The 26,144-nt window shown below is 40.6% G+C and overlaps 1 protein-coding gene across 2 annotated transcripts; it reads left to right on the top strand.

The window, feature by feature from the left end:
• The first annotated feature begins 899 nt into the window (after window positions 1–899).
• EAPP (E2F associated phosphoprotein) lies at window positions 900–24,355 on the top strand. 2 transcript variants are annotated; one of them, XM_059181886.1, is made up of 6 exons: window positions 905–1,117; window positions 6,851–7,032; window positions 8,038–8,133; window positions 9,816–9,933; window positions 15,431–15,544; window positions 23,733–24,355. In XM_059181886.1, exons 1-6 carry the CDS (start codon window positions 1,023–1,025, stop codon window positions 24,007–24,009), a joined length of 882 nt encoding a protein of 293 aa, XP_059037869.1. In that variant the 5' UTR covers window positions 905–1,022; the 3' UTR covers window positions 24,010–24,355. The 2 variants fall into 2 exon arrangements, with proteins under 2 accessions (XP_059037870.1, XP_059037869.1); XM_059181887.1 differs by lacking the exon at window positions 9,816–9,933 and having other exon boundaries at window positions 900–1,117; window positions 23,733–23,962.
• Window positions 24,356–26,144: the final 1,789 nt, after the last annotated feature.

The raw sequence follows: 26,144 nt of genomic DNA, 5'->3' as shown, positions 1-26,144 counted from the left end.
CCTAGGGCTTTGGGAATTGAGGGCTCACGGAGGGGTTGAGGAAGGAGTCAACCAAAATTCAAGCCTATAGTAGTTGTAAGGACGGAGAAAGGGACATGAGCAGCAATCAAAGGTCAAAATAGCTGCTGGCTGTGGTATAGAAATGGGGTGGAAGATGCTGAGTTGGGTTTGGACCATGTTGATTTGAATTGCCAGTGGTACCATGGTGGAGATTATCTACCCAGGCAACTGGAAATCCATTATAGTATCCGAGGAGAGTGCAAGGACCAAATGAAATGGGTAGTTATCTGAACGGGATCATGAAGAGGGGGCTTGAGAAGAGGCCAATACAGAAACAGGGCAGCAAACAGTTTCACAATCAACAGGCCTCATCTCAAGTTACCACCTACGTCGTCTCAAGTATTGAGCGGAATTGGACAAGGGCCAATCAAAGGTTGGGCCCGAGAAGAGGCCAAGAACAGGTACTTAGGAATTAACTGGTGACAGCCTAGCAACTTCTCAGTAGAAAGTCGGGCTGAAGTCAGACGGAGGAGCGAATAGTGGTGAAGGTGAGAGAGCCGCGCGGTAAAAATAAATAAATAAATAAATAAATAAATAAAAGGAGGCAGAAGGGCTTGAGGCTTGAAGGTTGGAGGGACATTAGCCGTTAGCGTCTGGGGACCTACTGGCCCAGATTTCAGGCTGCATGTCCCTCAGCATCTAGATTTCTGCTTCTTCATGTCACGACGTGAGAGACTGCACATAGAGCGCTCAGCTCAGAATGCCACTTGGGAGACTGCTGATTCCTAGGTTCCGTAATTAGGCTGCGTTTCCAAGTAAGCGGAAGACCCACAGGACGGCGTAGAGACGCTGAGACTCATCCCCTCTTCCGGCCCCCTCACTGGCACGATCTGCGCAGGCGCGCAGGGAGGGCGCGGAAGTGTGGGCGGAAGTGGAGTGGCGGACGCTTTAGCTGGTGCACCTGCGGAGTAAACAGATGCTGTGGGGCGGCTAGTAGTCGGTGTCTGGGGGTGCAGGCCACCATGAACCGGGTGCAGGCCACCATGAACCGGCTCCAGGAGGACTACGACCCCTACGCGGTAGAAGAGCCTAGCGACGAAGAACCCGCTTTGAGCAGGTAGGCCCTTGCCCCGTCCCGGCTTCCGAGGCTTCGGGCCGAGGACAAGCTTTAGCCTCATCCAGTCGCTGCGCCTGCCAGGCCCTTGCGGACCCTCGGCCCAGCGACTCGAGCGCCTGTCGCGTCCCGCTGTTGCCTGTGGGACGCCAAGTGGGGTTCTGGTGAGGTTGCGCAGCTACGAGGGAGACGGGGCGGACACCCGCGCGGGGAACGGGAATATTCTGGAATTACGCGTAAGTCTTCAAAAGCCTTGGGATCGAATCCTGCCTTTGCAGCTTACTAGCACAGTGAGTGGAAGCGAGTCACTACCCTCGTTTTTTTCATCTACAAAAGGGATAACAGCTGCATCTTGAGTATGTTGTGAGACTAGTGGGACTTAATGTGAAGTGACCATCTCGAAAACTAAACTGTCATAAACAGAAATAAAGGAATACTCAGCTTTTTTTTTTTTTTTTAAGATTTTATTTATTTATTTGACAGAGAGAGAGAGAGCGAGCGAGCACAGTAGGGATCAATAGGTAGAGAGAGGGAGAGGGAGAGGGAGAAGCTGGCTAGCCTAGCGGGGAGCTCTCTGTGGGGCTGGATCCCAGAACCCTGGGATCACGACACGACCTCATCCGAAGGCAGACGCTTAAGAACTGAGCCACTCAGGCGTCCGGTCCCCAGACTTTTTTGGAGCACGTTTTGAATGCTTGTTTAGGGCTACAGTTTTCTACAGACTCTCAGTATAGTAGGGGAAATAAGACACGTATTCGGAACATAAATATCTTGGAAAAAAGTATGTTATCTCAGGACAGTATTGTAGAAAACGAGGACCTGAGATAGACACAGATGAAGTTCTGGAGAGATTTCCAGGAAGGAGGGTTTCAGCTTACCTGGGGGAAACTTGCAGTTTTGCTGGCAAGAGATTTCCTAGCATGTTTATATTATTTTATTTATTTATTTATATTTATTTTATTTATTTATTTTTTTAAAAGAGATTTTATTTATTTATTTGACAGACAGAGATCACAAGTAGGCAGAGAGGCAGGCACAGAGAGGAGGAAGCAGGCTCCGGGCTGAGCAGAGAGTCCGATGTGGGGCTCGATCCCAGCACCCTGGGATCATGACCTGAGCCAGAGGCAGAGGCTTTAACCCACTGAGCCACCCAGGTGCCCCTATTTTATTTTATTTTTTAAAGATGGCAGCAGAGTCTGTCCATAAACTCTAAAACATTCTGTCCCAACTAAGCTTTCTGTGAAACTGTCCGTCCTCGGCTTGGGAGATTGGACTGCTGTGAAGAGTTTCTTGTGGGGAATGAGGATGAATTCCAAGATTTCCTGCAAGTTTCAGGTAGTGGGTCTGGTCTGTGAAAGGAGATTATCAATTAGTAGGCCTCAGTTAGTTTCATGGAAATTTCACTGAAATAAGTTTTACTGAAATAAGCAGTATTTCCTGGACTTGAGTTACTCAGCCATTACCATCTCCATATTCACCTGTATTACAACTTATTTAATATTTTTCTTTAAGATTTTTGTAGCTAAATTTCTTTTCTTTTCTTTTTTTTTTTTTTGGGAGGGGTGGGGGTGAAGTTACTTTAAAGAAGCTCTGTAATCCTGTGACAGTTGCCTCTGGTAAGGTAACTGTAAGAATAAATATTATGAAATGGAACAGTGTTATTAGACAGTATTGCCTGCTCAAGGCTCTGAGTCTGGTGCTTGTTGTCTTAAAAAAGGGGAGATTGGAGAGATTCGGGAAGTGTCTGTCAGGATTTGATTTTATCCTACTTATAAGCTAGTATTTTATAGTCTTACTGTTTCATGGAACCTGGCAGAAAATAAGAAACTCCTGGGTTGGAGACTACACAGAGCAGGCAGAATGAGCATTGCGATCAAGTTGGTTGCTCTTACTTCCCAACTCCTACAGTGGTTGCACGGAGAGGCCGAGGTGGATGCTACATATTCAGTGGGTTGCATCATGGCTGAGGACCACTTGAGCTTGGGAATTCCACTTCTTTTACAGCAGTCAGTAAATAAGCCTGCTCTTTCTCCTGGAGAGAGACCTCACCTTATCCTTCAAGGCTGCACACTGTAAAACACAACCCTGAGAATTGGCCTAGGTGAAGAGTGGTGAGAACTTTGCATTTCTTGACACCCTCAGCAAGAATGTACCTGGCGCATGCAGTGTTGCCTCAGCTAGCTGTGCTGACACTTCTGAAATAGTCACAAGGGTTAGAGAAAATTTGTAATAAAAGTAACTCTCTTGTCTTCTGATTAATCTTTCTTTAAAAAATTAAACTTCATTTTGAGGTAGGTTCAGGGGTAGTTATAAGAAATAGTATATGGAAAAAAAATCAGTGAATTGTATACTTAAGATTTAAAAAAATTAGTTAATTTATTTATTTGAGAGACAGAGAGAGAGCATGAGAGGGGAGAGGGTCAGAGGGAGAAGCAGAAGCAGACTCCCTGCTAGGCAGGGAACCTGATGTGGGACTCCATCCCAGGAGTCCAAGATAATGACGGGAGCCAAAGGCAGTTGCTTAACCAACTGAGCCACTTACGTGCCCTTAATTGTTTGTTTATTTAAGATTTTATTTATTTAGTTATTTAATTTATTTACTTGACAGAGATCACAGGCAGGCAGAGAGAGGTGGGGGGAGGCAGGCTTCCCGCCAAGCGGAGAGCCCGATGCGGGGCTTGATCCCAGGACCCTGAGATCACGACCTGAGCCGAAGGCAGAGACTTAACCCACTGAGCCACTTAGGTGCCCCAATTGTATATTTAAATGTAAGAATTTATGACAGCAAATTAATGCCACAAGAAAAGTTAAACAAAAAATAATACAGAGGATTCTGTGTCTCCTCTACCCACTTTCCCTCAATGTTAACATTAGTATAATATTACAACTTGTGAAATATGACCATTAATATGGTCAAACAAAATGTAGAACATTTCCATTACCACAAGGATCCCTCATTGCCAACTTCCTGCTCCACCGTGGCCTACTTAAATGCTGGTAACCATAAATCTATTATCCACTTCTATAATTTTGTTCTTTTTAAGAATATTATATAAATGGAATCATGCAGTATGTAATTTTTTGGAATTGGCTTTTTTTATTCAGCATAAATCTCTGGAGATTCATTCACATTGTTGTAGGTATCAGTAAATCATTCCTTTTTTATTGCTGACAATTATTTCACCTTTTTTTTTAACCATTCCCTTATTGAAGGATGTCTAGTTTCTTGGTCTGACTCTTGTGAATAAAGCATCTATACATTCATGTATAGGTTTTTGTGTGAATGTAAGTTTTCATTTCTCTGGGATAAATGCCAAGGAATGTGATTGCCGGGTTGTGTGGTAGTTGCATGTTTGGTTTTAGAAGAAACTGTCATGCTATTTTCTTTTCTTTTTTTTTTTTAAGATTTTATTTATTTATTTGACAGACACCGTGAGAGAGGGAACACAAGCAGGGAATGCAGGAGAGGGAGAAGCAGGCTTCCCGCTGAATAGGGAATGGATGTGGACTTGATCCTAGGACCCTGGGATCATTACGGAGCTGAAGGCAGAATCTTAACCACTGAACCACGCAGCTGCCCCTGTCAAGCTATTTTCCATAGTATTTGTATCATTTTAGAGTCCTTTCACAATGACTTCAAAGTTGTTTAGCAGCCTGTCTGTCCTGGTACTCCTTAAGATAATACATTGCACACTTTGGAAACACTGGAATATAGGATACATCAGAGTTTCTCAGCCTCAGTAGCATTGACATCTTGGATCACGTAAGTTTCTGTTGTGTTGTGGAAGGCTGTCCTGTGCATTGTAGGATGTTTAGCAGTATCCCTGACCTCTACCCACTGGATGCCGGTAGTCCCTCCTCCCACCTCTTAGTTGTCACAGTCAAAAATGTCTAGCTATGCCATATAGTCCCTGGAGGGCAAGATGCCCCCTAGTTGGAGACCAGTGGTGTAATTCAAGGGTGAGGGGTTAAGACTGGAAAGATAAATTTTTTTTAAAAGATTTTATTTATTTATTTGGCAGGAAAAGAGACTGCAAGAGAGGGAATGCAAGCAGGGGAAGCAGGAGAGGGAGAAGCAGGCTTCCCGCTAAGCAGGGATCCCAGTGCGGGTGGAAGGATAAGGTGAAACAAAATGGGGAAGGCTCTTCTGAGTGCTGTAGTTGAAGATCTGGCCATAGATGATTTCTTTCAGAATTGGGTAGTGGGGGCGCCTGGGTGGCTCAGTGGGTTAAGCCGCTGCCTTCGGCTCAGGTCATGATCTCAGGGTCCTGGGATCGAGTCCCGCATCGGGCTCTTTGCTCAGCAAGGAGCCTGCTTCCCTCTCTCTCTCTCTGCCTGCCTCTCTGCCTACTTGTGATCTCTGTCTGTAAAATAAATAAAAAATCTTTAAAAAAAAAAAAAAAAAGAATTGGGTAGTGATGTGATGACAGTTTTTTAGGACTAACATTTTGGCAGCAGGATTAAGGATAGAATGAAATAAAAGAATTTGGAGGCATGGTGATCCTGAGGATATGGGGGAACAGGCAGAGTTAAGAGGACCCAAATGAGTAGAGTGGTAAAGGAGAAAGGGAGTATATGGTTCAGGATGAGGAGTGTTAGATGGGGAATTCTCTTATGAGTAGAGTCTGGCTAAGGCCTCTATCATTAGCAGAATTGAATGGTGCAAGTTGCATTTTTTCAGATTTACATTCTGCTGGAGGCTTAAAGGCATTGTCCTAGAAGAAGAACGTAGAGAAACGAAAACCAGGGGTAGTCTGTAACTATTCATCAGACCACAAATAATTGAACATTATTTATGAACTATTGATTGTATTAGAAATATGTTAGGTGTTTCATTCATTTTGATAACATTTCATTTTCTGGTATCTGGTTTTTTTCTGTCATATTGCTATTAATGGGAAACCCAGGGGCAAAAGGCCAAGTAAATTGGCAGTAATTGCTAAGGAGAATTTGTAATATAATTTAACCTTCTTTTTATAGTTCTCTTTAGCTTTTAAAATTGTAACATCTAATTTCTATCTGTTAACATTTTGTTTGGGTATATTAGCTGTATATTGACTACATGTATTAAGTTTTAAGTACAAATAAGTTTTATTTAAGTATGTTAGAAAACTCCTAGTTTTGTGAAGTAAACTTTTCATTGCTGATAGAGTTATGAATTGGTGCATGGTGCAATACTTTTGGAAAACAGTGTGATAATTCAAGAAGTTAGAAAGATGTTTTTATGTCTAGTTCTGGACATTTATCCTAAGGAAATCAACAGAAACAAAATTACATATGCCCTACTGAGCTAATCATTGTAGTGTAATAGCAAAGAGAAATAAACATACAGCATCTATAAGAGGAAATGTTATGCAGACATTGGAAATATATTTGGAAATATGTGAAATGGTTGATCTTTTTTTTAAGATTTTATTTGAGAGAGGGCATGCAGGCACACATGAGGGGGGAGGAGCAAAAGGGGAGGGAGAAGTCGACTTCCGGCTGAGCAGGGAGCCTGCCAACCCTGAGATCACCCTGAGATCGTGACCTGAGCGGAAGGCAGATGCTTGACTGACTGAGCCGCCCAAGCCCCCTGAGAAATGGTTGATCTTTAAATGAAAATAGCTGTATGTAATATAATACATAAATGCAACCTTGTAAAAACTTAAAATTGTTGGGCAGTGAGATGGTGGAAGTTTTAGGTCATTTTAATTCTTTAGTATTCACATGTCTTATGATTTAAATGCAAACTAGTTCCGAAGATGAAGTGGATGTGCTTTTACATGGAACTCCTGACCAAAAACGAAAACTCATCAGAGAATGTCTTACTGGAGAAAGTGAATCATCTAGTGAAGATGAATTTGAAAAAGAAATGGAAGCCGAATTAAATTCTACCATAAAAACAATGGAGGACAAGTTATCCTCTCTGGAAACAGGTAAACTTTTAGTTAAATTTTCATATAGATAATTTTCTAAGCTCTGCAAGGGCAGGAACCTTATTTATGCTCTGTTGTGTCACACTGGCACTTTGAGTAGGTGCTCAATAAATATTTATTGAGTGAATGAATAAATATGTTTGGCAAGTTGAGCATAGTTTTCATTGATGACTAGTGAAGAATTTTCCTGTTGTCGAAATGACACTGTTTAGTTTTGTTTACTTGTGTGATTTTCTTTTGTAATTTTTACCCTAGGATAAAAAAGACACAAGCTTATAGAGGTGTTTTTAGGGTTATATAGCACTGATACGGCAGAGTGAATGATAGGTCACCACAAATTCCTGTCTCGTTTTATACTTCATTTTGATGCTTTGTTTTTATGTAAAGTGTACCTGCCCCAAAACTGATTTGTGCCTCAGCTTTGGTTTGCATGTATTAACTGTTAGGAACTGAAAGCATATGTAATAGTAATAACAATAAGAGCAAAAGCAGATGTTAATTAAGAGGAGGAATTAGGGACACAGGCTTGTGAATATAGTCTGAGTTGAGGTGCTGGGCACAACTGGGAGAGGAAAGTGTGTCCTTGAATCATGCCCCCTGTCTCTCTTTAGGGCTCTTATCCTCTTTCCCCTAAAGTCGTGTAGGAGATGTTTATTTTCTGTTCTTAACAGTGTACCACATGGCTGAGAGGTAGAGATATGTATGGTGGCAACCTGGAAATAGGCTATTTTGTAATTCAGTAAAATCTAATTCAAGATTTGTGAGAAGGGGGAGAGAAAAATTTTCTCATGAGTTGGAACACTTCATTACACTGTAACAATTACAGTTCTCTGTAATTGCATAGAGCATAGAAATTCCGTAAGTCATTGATGTGAAAGTATTTTTTCATCCAAATGAGATTGGGAATGAGTTGATAATTACTTTGAGGTGATGGAAGAGTAAGTTGCGTTTTTTTTCTTGTCAGTTGCATATGGTTTAGTCTCTAAACTGCTCTTACGTAAATAGGGTCTTCCTCGGGAGCTGGAAAAGTTGGAACAGCTCTGACAAAGTACTATGATGATATATATTTTGATTCTGATTCTGAGGATGAAGACAAACCAGGTAAGTAGCATGTTTACCAGATTTAGACGTTATATTTTATAGAAAAAAAAGCTTAACAATTACTGTATATTAGATTTTGCCTCCCGAGTTTTATCTTTTAGAAATTCTAGGCTGTTGGGGCACCTGGGTGGCTCAGTGGGTTAAACCTCTGCCTTCGGCTCAGGTCATGATCTCAGGGTCCTGGGATCGATCCCCACATTGGGCTCTCTGCTCAGCGGGAAGCCTCCTTCCCCTTCTCTCTCTACCTGCCTCTCTGCCTACTTGTGATCTCTCTGTAAAATAAATAAATAAAATCTTAAAAAAAAAATTCTAGGCTGTTGATGTGAAAACAAAAGCAGGAATTGATAAATAAGAACGGATGGGAATGCACATATGAGGACATGGGACCGGCAGGGGTGCTGCTTGGGCACTGCATGGGCATATTGGGGAGAAAGGAGAGTGTGTGTCCCAGCTCAGTCCTAACATCTTCAGGGCTCTTGGCCCCCTTCTTAAGGTTCCTTAGTACAGCAACATTTGCTTTCATACCTGCAAATAATTAATAATATTATTTTTACAGAAAATATAGAAATTTATAATACTTTATATTTTGCAGAAATTTTTCTAACTCATTGCTTTTTTATCGGCTTCTCTGTTCTCTGGAATTGATTTTGTATAAAATCAGAGCAAAGGTAAACATAATAAGAGTTAAAACTGATTTAATTATATCAGTAATTATGCTGAAATGCACAAGTAACACATTTATATGGTAAACAATTAGATGCTCAACTGACTGCCGTTCAGGCACTCCAAGAAACAATTTTATATTTTTATATATTATTACCTAAATGTTAACCTACTTAAGGAAATTTTAAGAGTCTAGTGCATGTAGATAACCATAGTGGGTTTTCACTTTTTTAAAAAAAGATTTTCTTTATTTATTTTGAGAGAGAGAGACTGTGTGCACACATGCCTGCTTACGTGAGTCAGGGGAGGGGCAGGGGGAGAGGGAAAAATCTCAAGCAGCCTCACCCTGAGCATGGAGCCTGACACGGGGCTTGATCTCATGACCCTGAGATCATGATGCAAGCTGAAATCAAGAGTTGGATGCTTCATTGACTGAGCCACCCAGGTGCCCCTGATTTTTTTTTTAAGATTTTACTTCTTTATTTGTCAGAGAGTGAGTGAGAGAGTGCATGCATAAGCAGGGGGAAGGCAGGCAGAGGGAGAAGCAGGCTCCTCACTGAGCAAGGAGCCCCATGTGGGACTCCATCCTGGGACCCTGGGATCATGACTTGAGCTGAAGGCAGACCCTTGACTGACTGAGCTACCCATGTACCCTGAAATACTTTTATTCTGATTTCAGTAGTATTTTATATATGGGAACTTGTTGAGAATTTATAACATCAGGAAGTTTTTGATCTTGGTTTATGTTGGTCTTTCTGAGACTGAATTCTTATTATTTGAGTACAGTTCTTGAGATAACAGTATATTTTTAGTGAAGAAACAATTTTTTCCTCTGTCTTTTTCATTTTAATGCCTTATTAATTGGACAAGAAATTTATTTGGAGAAATAGTTAAAAAAAATTTGGGGGGGAAAATACACATAGAAAAAAAAATGTAGCTGAAGATTCTATGTTCTGTATTATAGAAGTGTGTGCTTTAGACCTGATACCTAGCCATATGCGTAACATTTTAAAAATTAGCACAGGTGACCAAGAAGAAGAAGAAAAAGCGACACAGGATTCCAACAAATGATGAGTTACTATATGATCCTGAAAAAGATAACAGAGATCAGGCCTGGGTTGATGCACAGAGAAGAGGGTAAGAACTTAACTTTAATATTTAGAATCTTTAGAGAAAAATGATTAAGAGATGTTTTTTACTACATTCACATTTTTAAAATAAGATTTTATTTAGGGGCACCTGGGTGGCTCAGTGGTTAAAGCCTCTGCCTTCAGCTTGGATCATGATCCCAGAGTCCTGGGATTGAGCCTGAGTTGGGCTCTCTGCTCAGCAGGGAGCCTACTTCCTCCTCTCTCTCTGCCTTCCTCTCTGCCTCCTTGTGGTCTCTGTCTGTCAAGTAGATGGATGGAATCTTTTAAAAAAAAAAAGGATTTTGTTTATTTATTTGTCAGAGAGAAAGGGAGAGCACAAGCAGGGGGAGTGGCAGGCAGAGGGAGAAGTAGGCTCCCGCTGAGCAGGGAGCCTGATGTGGGACTCAGTCCCAGGACCCTGGGATCATGAACTGAGCCAAAGGCAGACATTTAACCGGCTGAGCCACCTGAGCATCTCTGTGTTCACATTTTGAATTTATGTGTATTGTGTTCATACAGACATACATTAAAAAAAGAATTTTGGAAGAAAACTGTTGAATTATTTATTTTGAAAATTACCAGCAGATTTCACTCAGATGACTTACTTGTTTTTTAAATTTTTCTGAAAGATGTATTTATTTATTTGACAGAGAGAGCGAGGGAGAGAATAAGTTTGGTGGCAAGGGGCAGGAGATGGGGAGTCTCTTAAAAAAATATGTATTTATTTGACAGAAGAGAGAGCACAAGCAGGGGGAGCAGCAGAGGGAGAGGGACAGGCAGGGCTCCAGGCTGAGCAGGGAGCCTGATGTGGGGCTCAATTCTAGGATCCTGGGATTATGACCTGAGCTGAGGGTAGATGCTTAACTGACTGAGCCACCCAGGTGCCCTGGGGAGAGAGTCTTAAACAGACTCTGCTCTGAGAATGGAGCCTGACTTGGGGCCCAATCTCGTTGAGCTGAAACCAAATGTCAGATGCCTAACTGGCTGTGCCATTCAGGCACCTGTCAGGTAATTTATTTTTTAAAAACTGTTGTTGAATTCAAACTGCTATAGTCAGTCTCTCCATTGAAGAAATAATGCTGACTTTTTTCAAATAGACATAATTTCAGATTATTTGGAGAGTAAACATTTATGTGGATAAAGAGTGGATGTTACATTTTATACCTGACTTGTTCTTTTTAATTATTTACAGATTCGATTTTTAAAAGATTTTATTTATTAGAGTGACCATGAGCTGGGGGGGCGGGGAGTGGCAGAGGGAGAGAGAGAAGCAGATTCTCCACTGTGTGGGGAGCTTGACATGGGACTCCATCCTAGATCCTGGGATCATGACCTGAGCTGAAGGCAGATGCTTAATGACTGAGCCACTCAGGTGCCCCACAAGTTAGATTTTTTTTTTTTTTTTTAAGATTTTTTTTATTTGTTAGAGCGCAAGCACAGGCAGACAGAGTGGCAGGCTAGAGGCAGAGGGAGAAGCAGGCTCCCTGCTGAGCAAGGAGCCTGATGTGGGACTCGATCCCAGGACGCTGGGATCATGACCCGAGCCGAAGGCAGCCGCTTAACCAACTGAGCCACCCAGGCGTCCCGATTTTTTTTTTAATTGAGGAGACATTCACATAATATAAAATTAATCATTTAATTTATTTAAAGATTTTTTTTTTTTTTGACAGACAGAGATCACAAGCAGGTAGAGAGGCAGACAGAGAGAGAGAGGAGGAAGCAGGCTTCCCGCTGAGCAGAGAGCCCGATGTGGGGCTCGATCCCAGAATCCTGGGATCATGACCTGAGCTGAAGGTAGAGACTTTAACCCACTGAGCTACCCAGGCGCCTCCATTTAATTTATTTAAAATTCATTGTTTTAAAGTGAACAATCCAGTGGCATTTAGTATATTCACAGTGTTAGGCAACTCCTACCTCTATTTTTCAAACCATTTTCATCATCCCAAGAGGAAATGGCCATACTTGTTTTTCAGTTCGAGTTTATGAAGGCTAATTTGTCATACAACTAAAAGCTAGGCAGTATACTGCTGTTACCCAGTGCTTCCCTCACCTGGCTGTGCTTCAGAATCGCCTGGGAAGAATTAAATGCAAACCCTGGAGTCCCATTCTAGGAAGCTTTGATTTAGCTAAGGTAATAGGGGCCGGGATGGTAAACTCTTGAAAACTGAACAACAAAAGATAAATCAAGTATTTTTTAAAAAAAGATTTTATTTATTTGACAGAGAGATCACAAGTAGGCAGAGAGGAGGCAGAGAGAGAAGGGAAAATAGGCTTCCTGCCAAGCAGCGTCCGACATGGGGCTTGATCCTGGGACCCTGAGATCATGACATGAGCTGAAGGCAGAGGCTTAACCCACTGAGCCACCCAGGCTACCCATAAATAAAGTATATTTAAGTCCAGAGAGAGTTTGATGTTGTTGGGTGTTTGTACCTTACCTTTTATTTTATTTTTTTATTTTTTTAAAAAATATTTTATTTATTTATTTGACAGAGAGAAATCACAAGTAGATGGAGAGGCAGGCAGAGAGAGAGAGAGGGAAGCAGGCTCCCCGCTGAGCAGAGAGCCCGATGCGGGACTCGATCCCAGGACTCTGAGATCATGACCTGAGCCGAAGGCAGCAGCCCAACCCACTGAGCCACCCAGGCGCCCTGTACCTTACCTTTTAGCCTCCAGTCTCCCACTTTGTTCTTTGTTATTTTTCCTTCTTTCCTTCTCAAAGTTTTACCCAAGTACCACTTCCTCCAACTACCCTTTGTATTTATTAAATAAATATGTTTTGGTTACCCCTGTGCAAAATGAACATTTTGAATGCCATGATTGATACTGAGATAGTTAAGGAGATTACAGTGTAGCTCTTGATTCTGTTCAGTGAGGTAAGATGGAATGTATTTTCATCATTCTATAATCTTTAATCAACTGACCCATCCAGGCATCTGTCATCGTTCTATAATCTTTAAAAAAAATTTTTTTAAAGTAAACTCTGTCGCCAACATGGGGCTTGAACTCAAGACCCCAAGATTGAGAGTCAAATAGTCTACCGTCTGAGTCAACCAGGCGTGCCTTTTGTTATATATATATCTTGAGAAGAATTAACATTTTATTGGTTTATTCACATTCCTGCATCAAGCGGTAGTTGGAATGTGAGATTACAGAAACCAACTTAAAATAATCAGTTGACTACGTTTTCAGTGTCATGTTCACTGCTACATCCCAGACATCTTAGACTTTGTGTTAAATGGACACTCATTAAGTATATGTTGAATGAATATGTTACTTTCTTAGGTTTGGGTTTTGAAATCTGCTAAGCATTGGAGGGATATAACAACAGTTAAAAATAAGTACCACATATTTTCAGTATTTTTCCCTAGAGACATTTGAAGAGTTTGGGAAGTAATGTCAAATAATTTATCTTTTGTTGTTTGGCTTTTGGGCGTTTACCATAACTCCCTTTTCAGAAACATATGCTTTTATACTTTAGTACCTTCATAAGTAGATTCGTATTATACTTTTGCAGTCAGCAAATGTTCACTGAACAGTGACTATGTACCAGACACTGTTCTAGATTCTTGAAATACAACAAAGAACAAAACGGACAAAAATCTTAAAGTACTTAGAGCTTACATGCTTGCTTTTAAAATGTAGCTTTGCTAGGTTTTTCAAATTAATAGACTTTATTTATTTAGATTTTTTTTTTTTTTTTTTTTTTTTTAAAGATTTTATTTATTTACCAGAGAGAGAGGGAGAGAGCGAGCGAGCGAGCACAGGCAGACAGAATGGCAGACAGAGGCAGAGGGAGCAGGGAGCCCGATGTGGGACTCGATCCCAGGACGCTGGGATCATGACCTGAGCCGAAGGCAGCTGCTTAACCAACTGAGCCACCCAGGCGTCCCTATTTAGATTTTTTTTTTTTTTAATTTATTTGAGAGAGAAAAAGCAGATGAGGGAGGGACAGAGTGAGAGAATCTCAAGTGGCTCCCTGCTGAGTGTGGAGCCTGATGCTGTGTCAGTCCCACCACTAGTCACAAGTCGAAACCGGAAGTTGGACTCTCAACTGACACAGCCACTCAGGCACCCCAAGAGACTTTATTTTTTAGAACAGTTTTAGATTTACAGAAAAATTGAGCCAATAATACAGAGTTCCTGTATATCCTCCCACAATAACACACACATACACACACAAGAGTTTCACCTATTACTGACATGTTAGATTAATATGTACATTTGTCACGATTAATGAACCAGTATTTATATATCACTATAAACCAAGGTCCATACTTTATTCAGAATTTCTTCGTTACCTGCTATGTAATTTTGATTGCAAGAGCCAATCCAGGATACCAGGTACTTACAGTTGTCATGTCTCTTTAGGCTCTTCTTGCTGTTGACGGTTTCTCTGACTTTCCTTGGTTTTGATGACCTTAACAGTTTTTAGGAGTAGTGGTCAGGTATATTGTAGGAGGCCACTCTATTGGAATGTGTGATGTTTTTCATAGATTAGACTGGGATTATGGGTTTTGGTGAGGAAGACCACAGAGACAAAGTGCCATTTTCATCACATTGTAATGAAGGGCACATATTGTCAACATGATTTATGATTGTTAATGTTGATCTTGGTTACCTTGGTGAGGAACTGTTTGTCAGGTTTCCTCCTGTAAAGTTAACTCTCCACCCCTCCTTTGCATACTGCACTTTGGGAAGGAAGTCACTATGTGTAGCCCAGACTTGAGGAGTGGGGAGTTATGCTCCACTTCCTTGAGGGGAGAATATCTTCATAAATTATTCTTTCATACGGGAGATTTGTCTGTTCTTCATCCTTCCCTTTGTTCGTTTGTTCATTCATTCGTTCATTCATTCATTCATATCAGTGTAGACTCAGGTATTTATTTATACTTTGGGTTATAATCCAATATTGCTTTATTTTGTTCTAATTGTTTCAGCTTTGGCCATTGGGAACTCTTTCAGCTGACTTTTGTGACCCCTTGACATACCTGCTTCATTGTTTTTGAGCACTTCCTTACTTTCTGGCAGTACAGGAAGCTCCAGGTTCATCTCGTATGCCTATTCCTAGAATCAGCTATTTTTCTCAGGAGTACTAGTTTCTTTTATTGGAGAGTGGCATTAAACATCAAGATCTTGAGGGCACCTGGCTATCTCATTTGGTAGAGCATGTGACTTTTTTTTTAAGAGGGGTAGAGAGAGAGACAGGTGGGGAAGGGCAGAAGCAGAAGGGGAGAGAGAATCTTAAGCAGGCTCTATGCCCAGAGTGGAGGCTGACATAGGGCTCAATCTCCCAACCCTGAGGTCATGACCTGAGCTGAAATCAGGAGTTCAACACTTGACCCACTGAGCTACCCAGGCACCCCAGAGCATGTGACTCTTAATCTTGGGGTTGTGAGTTCAAGCCCCATGTTGGGCATGGAGCCCTTTAGAAAAAAAGAATCAGGATCTGGCTTTAATATATGTCTTTTTCACTACCCCCACCAACCTTTCTTTTTCTGTTGTAGCTACCATGGTTTTGGAATACAGAGGCCATATCAACAACAGCAGCCTGTTCCAAATAGTGATGCTGTCTTGAATTGCCCTGCCTGCATGACCACACTATGTCTTGATTGCCAAAGGTAACGAATAAAGGCTGACCACATGCACACACAAAACGAAAAAAAATTTGGTGGTCTTTGTTTAAATCAGGAATAGACTTTCGAGGTATATACTTAATAATTTTTTTTTTTTTTTAAGATTTTATTTATTTGATAGCACAAGCAGGGGGAATGGGAGAGGGAGAGGGAGAAGTAGGCTGCCCTCTGAGCAGGGAGCCTGGTGCGGGACTCAGTTCCAGGACTCTGGGATCATGACCTGAACTGAAGGCAGACATTTAATTGACTGAGCCACCCAGGCACCCCTATACTTAGAAATTCTGATAAAGTTCTGTCCTCACATATCCTTGCTGCTACATGATTAATCTTTATACAAATAATTTTGGTTATATGTATTTCTGTTATAAGTAGTTTTTCTAATAAAGCACTTATCAGTGCTGACAAGGATTCAGTGAAACTGCATGTATGTTATAGAATGACATAATCTGTCAAAGACACTCTTTTCAAAAAAAATTTGTGACGAAATACATATAACATTTATCATTTTAGCCATTAAAATTTTTACATTAAAGAGTACATCAGGGGCGCTTGGGTGGCTCAGTGGGTTAAAGCCTCTGCCTTCGGCTCCGGTCATGATCCCAGGGTGCTGGGATCGAGCCCCAAATCGGGCTCTCTGCTCAGCAGGGAGCCTGCTTCCTCCTCTCTCTCTGCCTGCCTCTCTGCCTACTTGTGATCTCTGTCTGTCAAATAAATAAATAAAGTATTTAAAAAAAAAGAGTACATCATTTGGATATTCAATTTATTGTCAACTAGACCATTTAAAATTTTAGACTCTTTTCCTAGCTTTATTGAGATGTAATTGACATATAACATTGTTTATATGTTAGTTTCAAGTGTACAACATGATGATTTGGTATACACATGTATTGCAAAACAGTTACCACAATAAGGTAAGTTAACACATCTATCACCTCACATTTATACCTTTTTTGTGTGTGTGTGTTGAGAACTTTAAGATCTGCTTTCTTAGCAACTTTCAAGTATGTAGTTCAACATTGTTAACTACATGCTGTTTATTATATCCCCAGACCTTCCTCATCTTATAACTGGAAGTTTGTACCATTTGACTGTTTTCATTCATCCACCCTTCCCCCACCAACCACCAATCTGCTCTCTGTTTCTATGAGTTCATTTTGTTTGGATTCACATATAAGTGAGGTCAGTAGTTTTTTGTCTCTGTCTGACTTACTTCATTTAGCATAATGCCCTTAAGCTCATCCATGTTTTCACAAATGGCAGGATTTCCTTCTTTTTTTTTTTTTTCATATTCTATTATATTTATACATCATGTTTTCTTTATCCATTCACCTGTGTATGGACACTTAGTTTGTTTCCATGTTTGACTGTTATGAGTAAAGCTGCAGTAGATTTGGGGGGAGAAGACCACAAAGGTAAAGTGTTGTTTTCATTATATTATATCAAGGGCACAGACTGTCAACAACAAAAAAATCAACAGATTTATGACTGTTAATGTTGAACTTGATCACCTAGCTGAGGTGGGGATGGAGATATCTCTTTGAGATAGTGATTTCATTTCCTTCAGACACATACCCAGAAGTAGGATTGCTTGATCATATGGTAGTTCTATTCTTAATGTTTGTTTAAAGGTTTTATTTATTTGACAGAGAGCATAGGTAGGCAGACCAGCAGGCAGAGGGAGAGGGCGCTGAGCATGGAGCCTGATGTGGGGCTTGATCCCAGGACCCTGGGACCATGACCTGAGCCGAAGGCAGCCACTTAACTGACTGAGCCATCCAGGTGCCCCACTATTCTTAGTATTTTGAGGAGGCACCATACTGTTTTCCAGAGTGACTATACCAATTCATATTCCCACCAGTAATGCAAAAGGGTTCACTTTTGTTTTCTCTTGTCTTTTCGATAATAGCCATTCTAACAGTTGTGAGGTGATACCTCACTGTAGTTTTTGATTTACATTTTTACATGATGATTAATGATGATGAACACCTTTTCATGTACCTGTTGGCCATTTGTGTATCGTTTTTTGGAAAAAATGTCTGTTTTGGTTCTTTGTCAATTTTTGCTTTACTCTACTTTTTTTTTTTTTTTTTAAAGATTTTATTTATTTATTTGACAGACAGAGATCACAAGTAGGCAGAGAGGCAGGCAGAGAGAGAGGAGGAAGCAGGCTCCCCACTGAGCAGAGAGCCTGATGCGGGCCTCGATCCCAGCACCCTGGGATCATGACCTGAGCCGAAGGCAGAGGCTTTAACCCACTGAGCCACCCAGGCGCCCGCTTTACTTTACTTTTTGTTGAGTTGTATGAGTTTCTTGGATTAACCCTTTGTCAGATACATAATTTACAAATATTTTCTCCCATTCCATAGGTTGCCTTTTCCTTTTGCTGATGATTTCTTTGCTATGCAGAAGCTTTTGAGCTTGATGTAGTCCCACTTGTTTATTTTTGCTTTTGTTGCTGTGCTTATCCAAAAAGTCATTGTCAAGACCCATATTGAGCTTTTTCCCTGTGTTTTCTTTGAGTAATTCTGTAATTTCAGGTCTCACATTTATGTTTTTAATTCATTTCAAGTTAGTTTTAGTGAGTGGAGTAAGTCAGGGGTCCGGTTTCATTCTTTCGCATGTGAATATCTAATTTTCCCCAAATCACTAACTGAAGAGATTATCTTTCTGGCATTGCATATTTTTGGCTCCCTTGTCAAGTATTAGTTAACCATGTATGCATGAGTTCATTTTGGGGCTCTCTGTTCTGCTCCATTGGTGTGTGAGTCTGTTTTTATGCCCAAACTGTACTGTTTGATTACTATAGCTTTGTAGTACAGTTTGAAATTAGAAATTGTGATGCCTCCAACTTTGTTGTTATTTCTCAAGGTTGCTGTGGCTGTTTGGGGTCTTTTGTGATCCCATACAGCTTTGAGGGTTTTTTCTATTTCTGTGAAAAGTGCCATTGAAATTTTGATTAGATTGCATTGACTAAGATGGCTTTGGGTAGTGTGGACATTTTTTTTTTTTTTTTTTTTTTTTTAAAGATTTTATTTATTTACTTGAGAGAGAGACAGTGAGAGAGAGCATGAACGAGGAGAAGGTCAGAGAGAGAAGCAGACTCCCCATGGAGCTGGGAGTCCGATGCGGGACTCGATCCCGGGACTCCAGGATCATGACCTGAGCCGAAGGCAGTCGTCCAACCAACTGAGCCACCCAGGCGTCCCATGGACATTTTAATAATGGTAATTCTTGGGGCGCCTGGGTGGCTGAGTGGGTTAAGCCTCTGCCTTCAGCTCAAGTCATGATCTCAGGGTCCTGGGACTGAGCCCCGCATTGGGCTCTCTGCTCAGTGGGGAGCCTGCTTCTCCCTCTCTCTGCCTGCTGTTCTACCTACTTGTGATCTCTCTCTCTCTGTCAAATAAATAGATAAAGTCTTAAAAAAATTATGGTAGTTCTCTGATTCATGCACATGGGATTTTTTTCCATTTACTTGTATTTTCTTCAGTTTCTTTCATGAATGTTTTACAGTATATAAATCTCTCACCTCCTTGGTTAAGTTTATTTCCAAGTATTTTATTATTTTGGATGGCATCATGAATGGCATTATTTTCTTAATTTCTTTTTCAGATAGTTTACTGTTAATGTACAGAAACACAGTAGGTTTTTGTATATTGGTTTTGTATTTTGAAACTTGCCTGAATTTCATGTTTATTTTTTATTTTGTTATTTATTATTATTTTTAAGATATTATTTATTTGCGAGAGAGAGTGAGAGAGCACAAGAGGGACTGTGGCAGAGGGAGAAGGAGAAGCAGGCTTCCCATTGAGTAGGGAGCCCCTTTTAGGGCCCGTTCCCAGGACCCTTGGATCATGACCCAAGCCGAAGGCAGACGTCCAACCAGCTGAGCCACCAGGGCACTCCTTATATTTATTTTAACATTTTTTTTGGTGGTGTCTGTGATATTTTATGTTTAAAAGATTATGTTATCTGCAAACAGACAGTTGTACCTCTTTCTTTCCTATTTGGATACCTTTTATTTCATTTTCTTGCCTGATTTTGCCCTGGCTAAACTTAAAGGACAATGTTGAATAGGTGAGAGTGGTGAGAGGGGGTACTCTTTGTTCTCTGTTTTAACCATTTTATTTTATTTATTTATTTATTTATTTTTTAAAGATTTTTTATTTATTTATTTGCCAGAGACAGAGGGAGAGCGAGCGAGAGAGCACAGGCAGACAAAGAGGCAGGCAGAGGCAGAGGGAGAAGCAGGCTCCCTTGCCGAGCAAGGAGCCCGATGTGGGACTCGATCCCAGGACCCCGGGATCATGACCTGAGCCGAAGGCAGCTGCTCAACCAACTGAGCCACCCAGGTGTCCCTGTTTTAACCATTTTAAATGAACGATTCAATGACATTAACTACTATCACAGTATTGTGCAGCTATCTTCACAGTCCATTTCCAGAACTTCTTTTTTTGTCATTCCAGACAGAAACTCTGTACCCATTAGACAAAATTTCCCCATTCTCCACCTCTACCCACCCCAGCCTGTGGTAACTTCTATTCTGTTTTTCTTTCTGGATCATTCATTGCTCATGTATAGAAGTGAACAGATTTTTGTGTGTTGATTTTGTACTCTGCCACTTTGCTGAATTAGTTTATCAGCTCTAGTAGTTTTCTGTGCAGTCTTCAGTTTCCTACATATAATGTCATGTCATTGGGATGCCTGGGTGGCTCCCTTAGTTAAGCATCTGACTCTTGATTTCAGCCCAGGTCATGATCTCAGGGTGTGGGCTTGAGCCCTGCATTGGGCTATGGTGGGCATTGAGCCTCCTTGGGATTTTCTCTCTCCCTCTACTCCTCTTGTCTTTTCTCTCCCTCCCTCCCTTCTGTCTCTCTCCCTTCCTGTCTGTCTGTCTCAAAAAAAAAAAAAAAAAAAGTGTGTGTGTGTGTGTGTGTGTGTGTATATATATATATATATATATATATATATATATATATATATGAAATGTATATATTATATATATATAACCAAAACTAAGTGGTACTGTGGGTGGTGGATTTGTTCTAGGTACTAATGAATAGCCAGATACGGTTCACCTTATTATAAGCTAGCTTGAGGTTTTTGATCATCTGCAGCAATTAAATTTTGTGCTTTCCAAATGAACTCTTGTGCTTTTTGTGTATAAGTTGACAACCCAGAGTATACTTATGGAATGTAGAAAAAGTAAAATGTCTTTGTACTGCAGTTGTTTCTCTTCCAGATTAAACCATATTATTACAGAGTTGCTGTACTCAAAAGAAGTTGTTCCATAATGTAACAGATAGAAATCAGCCTTGGTAAAAACTGTGTTCCATGTTAATACAGGATTCTAGTCCAGTGGAATATAAATGAAATTTTTATAATCTTACTTGGAGAAGTACCAGCTTGCATAATCTAAATTCTTTGTGGGTGGTGTTAGTGGTGGAGATCAACATTTGGAACTAATGAAAGTATACTTGAGTTTGCTGTGTTTAGCCAGATAGATATTTCTGTTGCATGAGGTTTAAGGGGAGAAAAATCCAACTTATTAGGTGGGGAAAGAGGTAGGAGAATATTGAGTATATGAGGAGAACAAATGAAGCATTATCTATTCTGTAGACTGCTGGAGAAAAGCCAGGAGTGGACATTGTAAAGTTGGAAGCTCTTTAAGCTTTCATAAAACTGTAGCTTTTACTAAAATGGTGACAAGAATAGTACCACTTTTTTTTAATTTAATTTTTTTAAGGATTTTGTTTATTTATTTGACAGAGATCGCAAGTAGGCAGAGAAGCAGGCAGAGGGGGAAGGGGAATCAGGGCCCCCACTGAGCAGAGAGCCTGATGCAGGACTCGATCCCAGGATGCTGAGATCATGACCTGAGCTGAAGGCAGAGGCTTAACCCATTGAGCCACCCAGGCACCCCTTTAATTTTAATTAATTAATTAATTAATTGACAGAGATCACAAGTAGGCAGAAAGGCAGGCAGAGAGAGAGGAAGGGAAGCAGGCTCCCCGGTGAGTAGAGATGGGTGTCATGACCCGAGTCGAAGGCAGAGGTTTTAACCCACTGAGCCACCCAGGCACTCCGGATATATTCATTCTTTAAACTATTCTCTATTAATAAGTTTTTTCCTGTTCTTAAAATAACTCTTAACATTATTTTATTTTATTTTTTAAAAGATTTTCAGAGAGAGAGAGCATGAGTAGGCAGAGTGGCAGGCTGAGGGAGAGGGAGAAGCAGGCTCTCCACTGAGCAGGGAGCCCAGTGCAGGGCTTGATCTCTGGACCCTGGGATCATGACCTGAGTCGAAGGTAGCTGCTTAACCGAATGAGCTACCCAGGCACCCCATTTAACATTTCTTTAAATTTCCCATTTTGTTCTCATGTTTTTATTTTGGTTATATTTCAGTAAGTTTTTTTGTTTTTAAATTTTAACTACATTCAGCAGGGATCCTTGCTTCTCTCCCCAATTCCCTCCCCTCTGCAGCCTACCTCTTTGCCTACTTGCGGTCTCCGTCTGTTGAAAAAATAGATCTTTAAAAAAAATTTAACTACATGGAGAGATGAGAATATCCAGTGGGGAAAAAAGATAGTCTCTTCAATAAACGATGCTGGGAAAATTGGACCACTTTGTAGCACCGTACACAAAAATAAATTAAGGACCTAAATGTGAAGCCTGAACCATAAAACTCCTAGAAAAAAAACAGTAAGAAGTAATTTCTTTGCTATCAGCCATTTCCCCAGTAAGGCAAGGAAAAAAACAGCAACATTTTTTCAGATATGTCTTCTCAAGGGAAAAAAAAGCAAGAATAAACTGATGAGACTACACCAAAATAAAAATCTTTTGCACAGTGAAGGAAACCATAAACAAAATGAAAAAACAGCTCATGGAATGGGAGAAGATATTTGCAGGTGATCTATTTGTTACAGGATTAATATCCAAAATATGTAAAGAACTGATAGAACTCAACACTGAAAACCCAAATAATCTGATTAAAATGGGCAGAGTACTGAATAGATGTTTTTCCGAAGTAGACTTATAATGTCCAACAGATAACATGAAAAGATGATCATTAATCATCAGGGAAATGCACTTAAAGCCACAGTGAGATACCATCTTACACTTGTCATGATGGCTAGAATTAAAAAGTGTTGGTCAGGATGTGGAGAAAAGGAAACCCTCGTGTACTGGTGGTGGGAAGGTAAATCGCTGCAGTCATGGTAGAAAACAGCATGGAAATTCCTTAAAAAAAAAAAAAATAGAAATAACCAGTGAGGGGCGCCTGGGTGGCTCAGTGGGTTAAGCCGCTGCCTTCGGCTCAGGTCATGATCTCAGGGTCCTGGGATCGAGTCCCGCATCGGGCTCTCTGCTCAGCAGGGAGCCTGCTTCCCCCTCTCTCTCTGCCTGCCTCTCTGCCTACTTGTGATCTCTCTCTGTCAAATAAATAAATAAAATCTTAAAAAAAAAAAAAAAAAAGAAATAACCAGTGATGCAGTCATTCCAGTACGGAGTATTTATCCAGAAAGTGAAAAATGAAATTCGAAAAGATATATGCACCCTTGTGTGTATTGTAGTATTTACAATAGTCAAGATATGAAAACAACCTAAGTGTGCTTTGATCGATGAATAGACTGTGATGTATGCACACAGTGGAGTATTACTCAACCATAAAAAGGATGAGGGTCTTGCCTTTTGTGACAACATGGATAGACCTAAAGGGTATTATGCTAAGTTCAATTAAGTCAGAGAAAGACAAATATTATATTATTTCACTTATACGTAGAATCTAAAAAGCAAAACAGATGAATAAACGATGAAAAGGAGAAGCAGACCCATAATTACAGAGAACAAACTGATGGTTGCCAGAAGGGAGCACAGTGGGGGATGGCCAGCACGAGTGAAGGGGAGTGGGGGAGATAAAGGCTTCCAGGTGTGGAGTGAATAAGTCATGGGGATAAAATACAGTGATACTGTAATAGCATTGTTGACAGATGGTAGCTGCACTGCTCTGTTGAGTATAGTAGTGTGCAAACTTCTTGAATCACTGTGTTGTACACCTGAAACCAATGTAACACTGTGTCAACTATACTTCAGTAAAATTTAAAAAAAAAATCTAAATGGATAACCTATTAAAATAGAACATAAATCCAAATTCTTCATTTCATTTTCCTCTTAGGCACGAATCCTACAAAACTCAGTATAGAGCAATGTTTGTGATGAATTGTTCTGTCAACAAAGAGGAGGTTCTAAGATACAAAATCCCAGAGAACAGGAAGAAAAGGCGAGGCCCTAAGAAGATGAGGTGCAGCCATGAGGATGCTGCAGAGCCAGCAGAGGCACAAGCAGAAGAACTCTACCACCCAGTCATGTGCACCGAATGTTCCACTGAAGTTGCAGTCTATGACAAGGATGAAGTCTTTCATTTTTTCAATGTTTTAGCAAGTCATTCTTAAATAGCTAAGTTGGCATTTAATTGCCCAATACCGTATGTAAGGCAAATACAGACAGTTCTTTTCCTTCTGAGCGGTTATTTGAGGACACATTGTTGATCTTTTTGAAAGAGAATGATTGTCAGCCTTCATCTCTCCACCCCCTTAAAGTTTTTTTTCCCCAGCTCTGATGGGACTCATTATTCATTCCCTTTTTGAGGGGCATTTGGAAACTATGGGGCTTTTTATATATTAAAGCTCTTTAGAATTAAAATGTTCTGGAGTTATAAGTAATCTTTCTGTCAGTTTTATTTTTATTTTTTATTTTGGTTGTACTTGTGGTGTGATTAAACTAGAAACTATTTCCTGGCTTCTGTCTATATTGTTTTTGCTAAGAAGTATCTTTATTTACTTTCTGCCTTACAGTATGGAGTGACAGTATTTAGTAACTGTTACAGTTACATGGACTTAATATTGCCAGGTATTTTGAGTAATTAATATAGGTCTTTCCCTAAAAGGATTGTGTAGTAACGGTATTCTAAATGTAGTGAATTAACACAGTAAATAGAAATTTCTGGTGAGGAAAAGCAACCTCACCCTCCACCCTTAGACTTAAAAATCCTTTTGCTGCCTCTTGCACCCCCATTTGTTCTGGAACTTCTGTTTCCAGCAACCAATGTGTTGTTTTTCCTTTCTTTCTTCTTTGTATTAATAGTATAAAAATCATTAGTGACAGCTTGGAGGAAATTGCATCATAGGCATTGGTGCTTTTGAAAAGAAGGAACTGTTTCCAAAACATTAGGAAACTCAGAGTCCCGATATTCTCATAGAGATATGATAGAGTGAAGTAAAGTCAGGGAATATTTTTTTTAAAGATTTTATTAGAGAGAGAGAGAGAGAGAGAGAGAGAGAATGAGTAGGGGAAGGAACAGAGGCAGAGGGAGAAGTAGACTTCTGGCTGAGCAAGGAGCCCAAAGTGGGACTTCCATCCTGGGACTCTGCGATCATGACCTGGGCCACTCAGGTGCCCAGGAAGTACTTTTTTTTTTTTTTTTAAAGATTTTATTTATTTATCAGAGGGAGGGAATACAAGGAGGCGGGTAGGAGGAGAGTGAGGAGCCTGACGGGGGGCTCAATCCTAGGACCTTGTGATCGTGACCTGAGCTGAAGTCAGATGCTTAACCATCTGAGCCAGCAAGGCGCCACACGAAATACTTTTTTTTAAAGATTTTATTTTTTAATTTTTGAAAGTAATCTCTAATGTGGGGCTGGAACTCATGACCTTGAGATCAAGAGTTACGTGTTCTACTGACTGAGCCAGCCAGGTGGCCCAGGAAATATGTTTTAATTCAGGTTCTCACACTAATTTTGGTCAAGTTTGTTCCCGTGAGTCTCTTTTCCCATCTATAAAGTGAAAAGATAGGACAAGGGCACTGATTCCTTACAGAGGTCAGGGCTCAGCAGAGCTTGAGGGGAACCTCTGTACTCCCTCAGAATGATACACCTCCAAGAGGGAAGACATGTCCTTCCCACTGCCTTGCCTTCTGTGTTTTCTAAAAGTGGCACAGAAGGAGAGCTGGAACCAGTGATGATGTGGTCTTCCTCAGAATTGGGTGGAGGCAGAAAAATTATAGATTTGCTTCTAGGGAATTTCCAGTATCTTAATAGCATATTTTATAATTTTTATAGTATGCTGACTTACTTCTAAATTTTTTTTTTTAAAGATTTTATCTACTTATTTGACAGATCACAAGCAGGCAGAGAGGCAGGCAGAGAGAGAGGGGGAAGCAGGCTCCCCGCTGAGCAGAGAGCCCGATGTGGGGCTTGATCCCAGGACCCTGAGATCATGGCCCAAGCCAAAGGCAGAGGCTCAACCTACTGAGCCACCCAGGTGCCCCTACTTATAAATGTTTTAAGGTATTGCCAGGTGATATGGTACGGAATAATACTACTAATGTATTTTAACCTTGTTTTTGCCATATTACAGCTTGGAAGATCTCTTTCCTACTTACTGTCTTTGCAAACCCTATTGTCTTCTCAGATCCTACAACCATTCCTCCATTGTACCCTCTTCTCCACTTCACTGAAAGATCTCAGCAGTCTTACACATAAAGGCCACCTGGGGCAGATGGGTAAAAGGCCCTGCTCAGAATGTGACT

The sequence above is a fragment of the Mustela lutreola genome, chromosome 7, assembly GCF_030435805.1.
Source record: "Mustela lutreola isolate mMusLut2 chromosome 7, mMusLut2.pri, whole genome shotgun sequence".
In the NCBI taxonomy this organism is placed as follows: Eukaryota; Metazoa; Chordata; class Mammalia; order Carnivora; family Mustelidae; genus Mustela; species Mustela lutreola.
The sequence above is the reverse complement of the archived record's forward strand: the minus strand, read 5'-3'. Positions and strand labels throughout refer to the sequence as shown.

Excerpts from the sequence above, each read along its gene's own strand:
- EAPP (XM_059181886.1), top strand. The coding sequence starts at position 1,023 with ATGAACCGGGTGCAGGCCACCATGAACCGGCTCCAGGAGGACTACGAC. Across the intron at positions 1,118-6,850 it reads GAAGAACCCGCTTTGAGCAG|TTCCGAAGATGAAGTGGATG; the intron begins GTAGGCCCTTGC and ends AATGCAAACTAG. Across the intron at positions 9,934-15,430 it reads GTTGATGCACAGAGAAGAGG|CTACCATGGTTTTGGAATAC; the intron begins GTAAGAACTTAA and ends TTTCTGTTGTAG.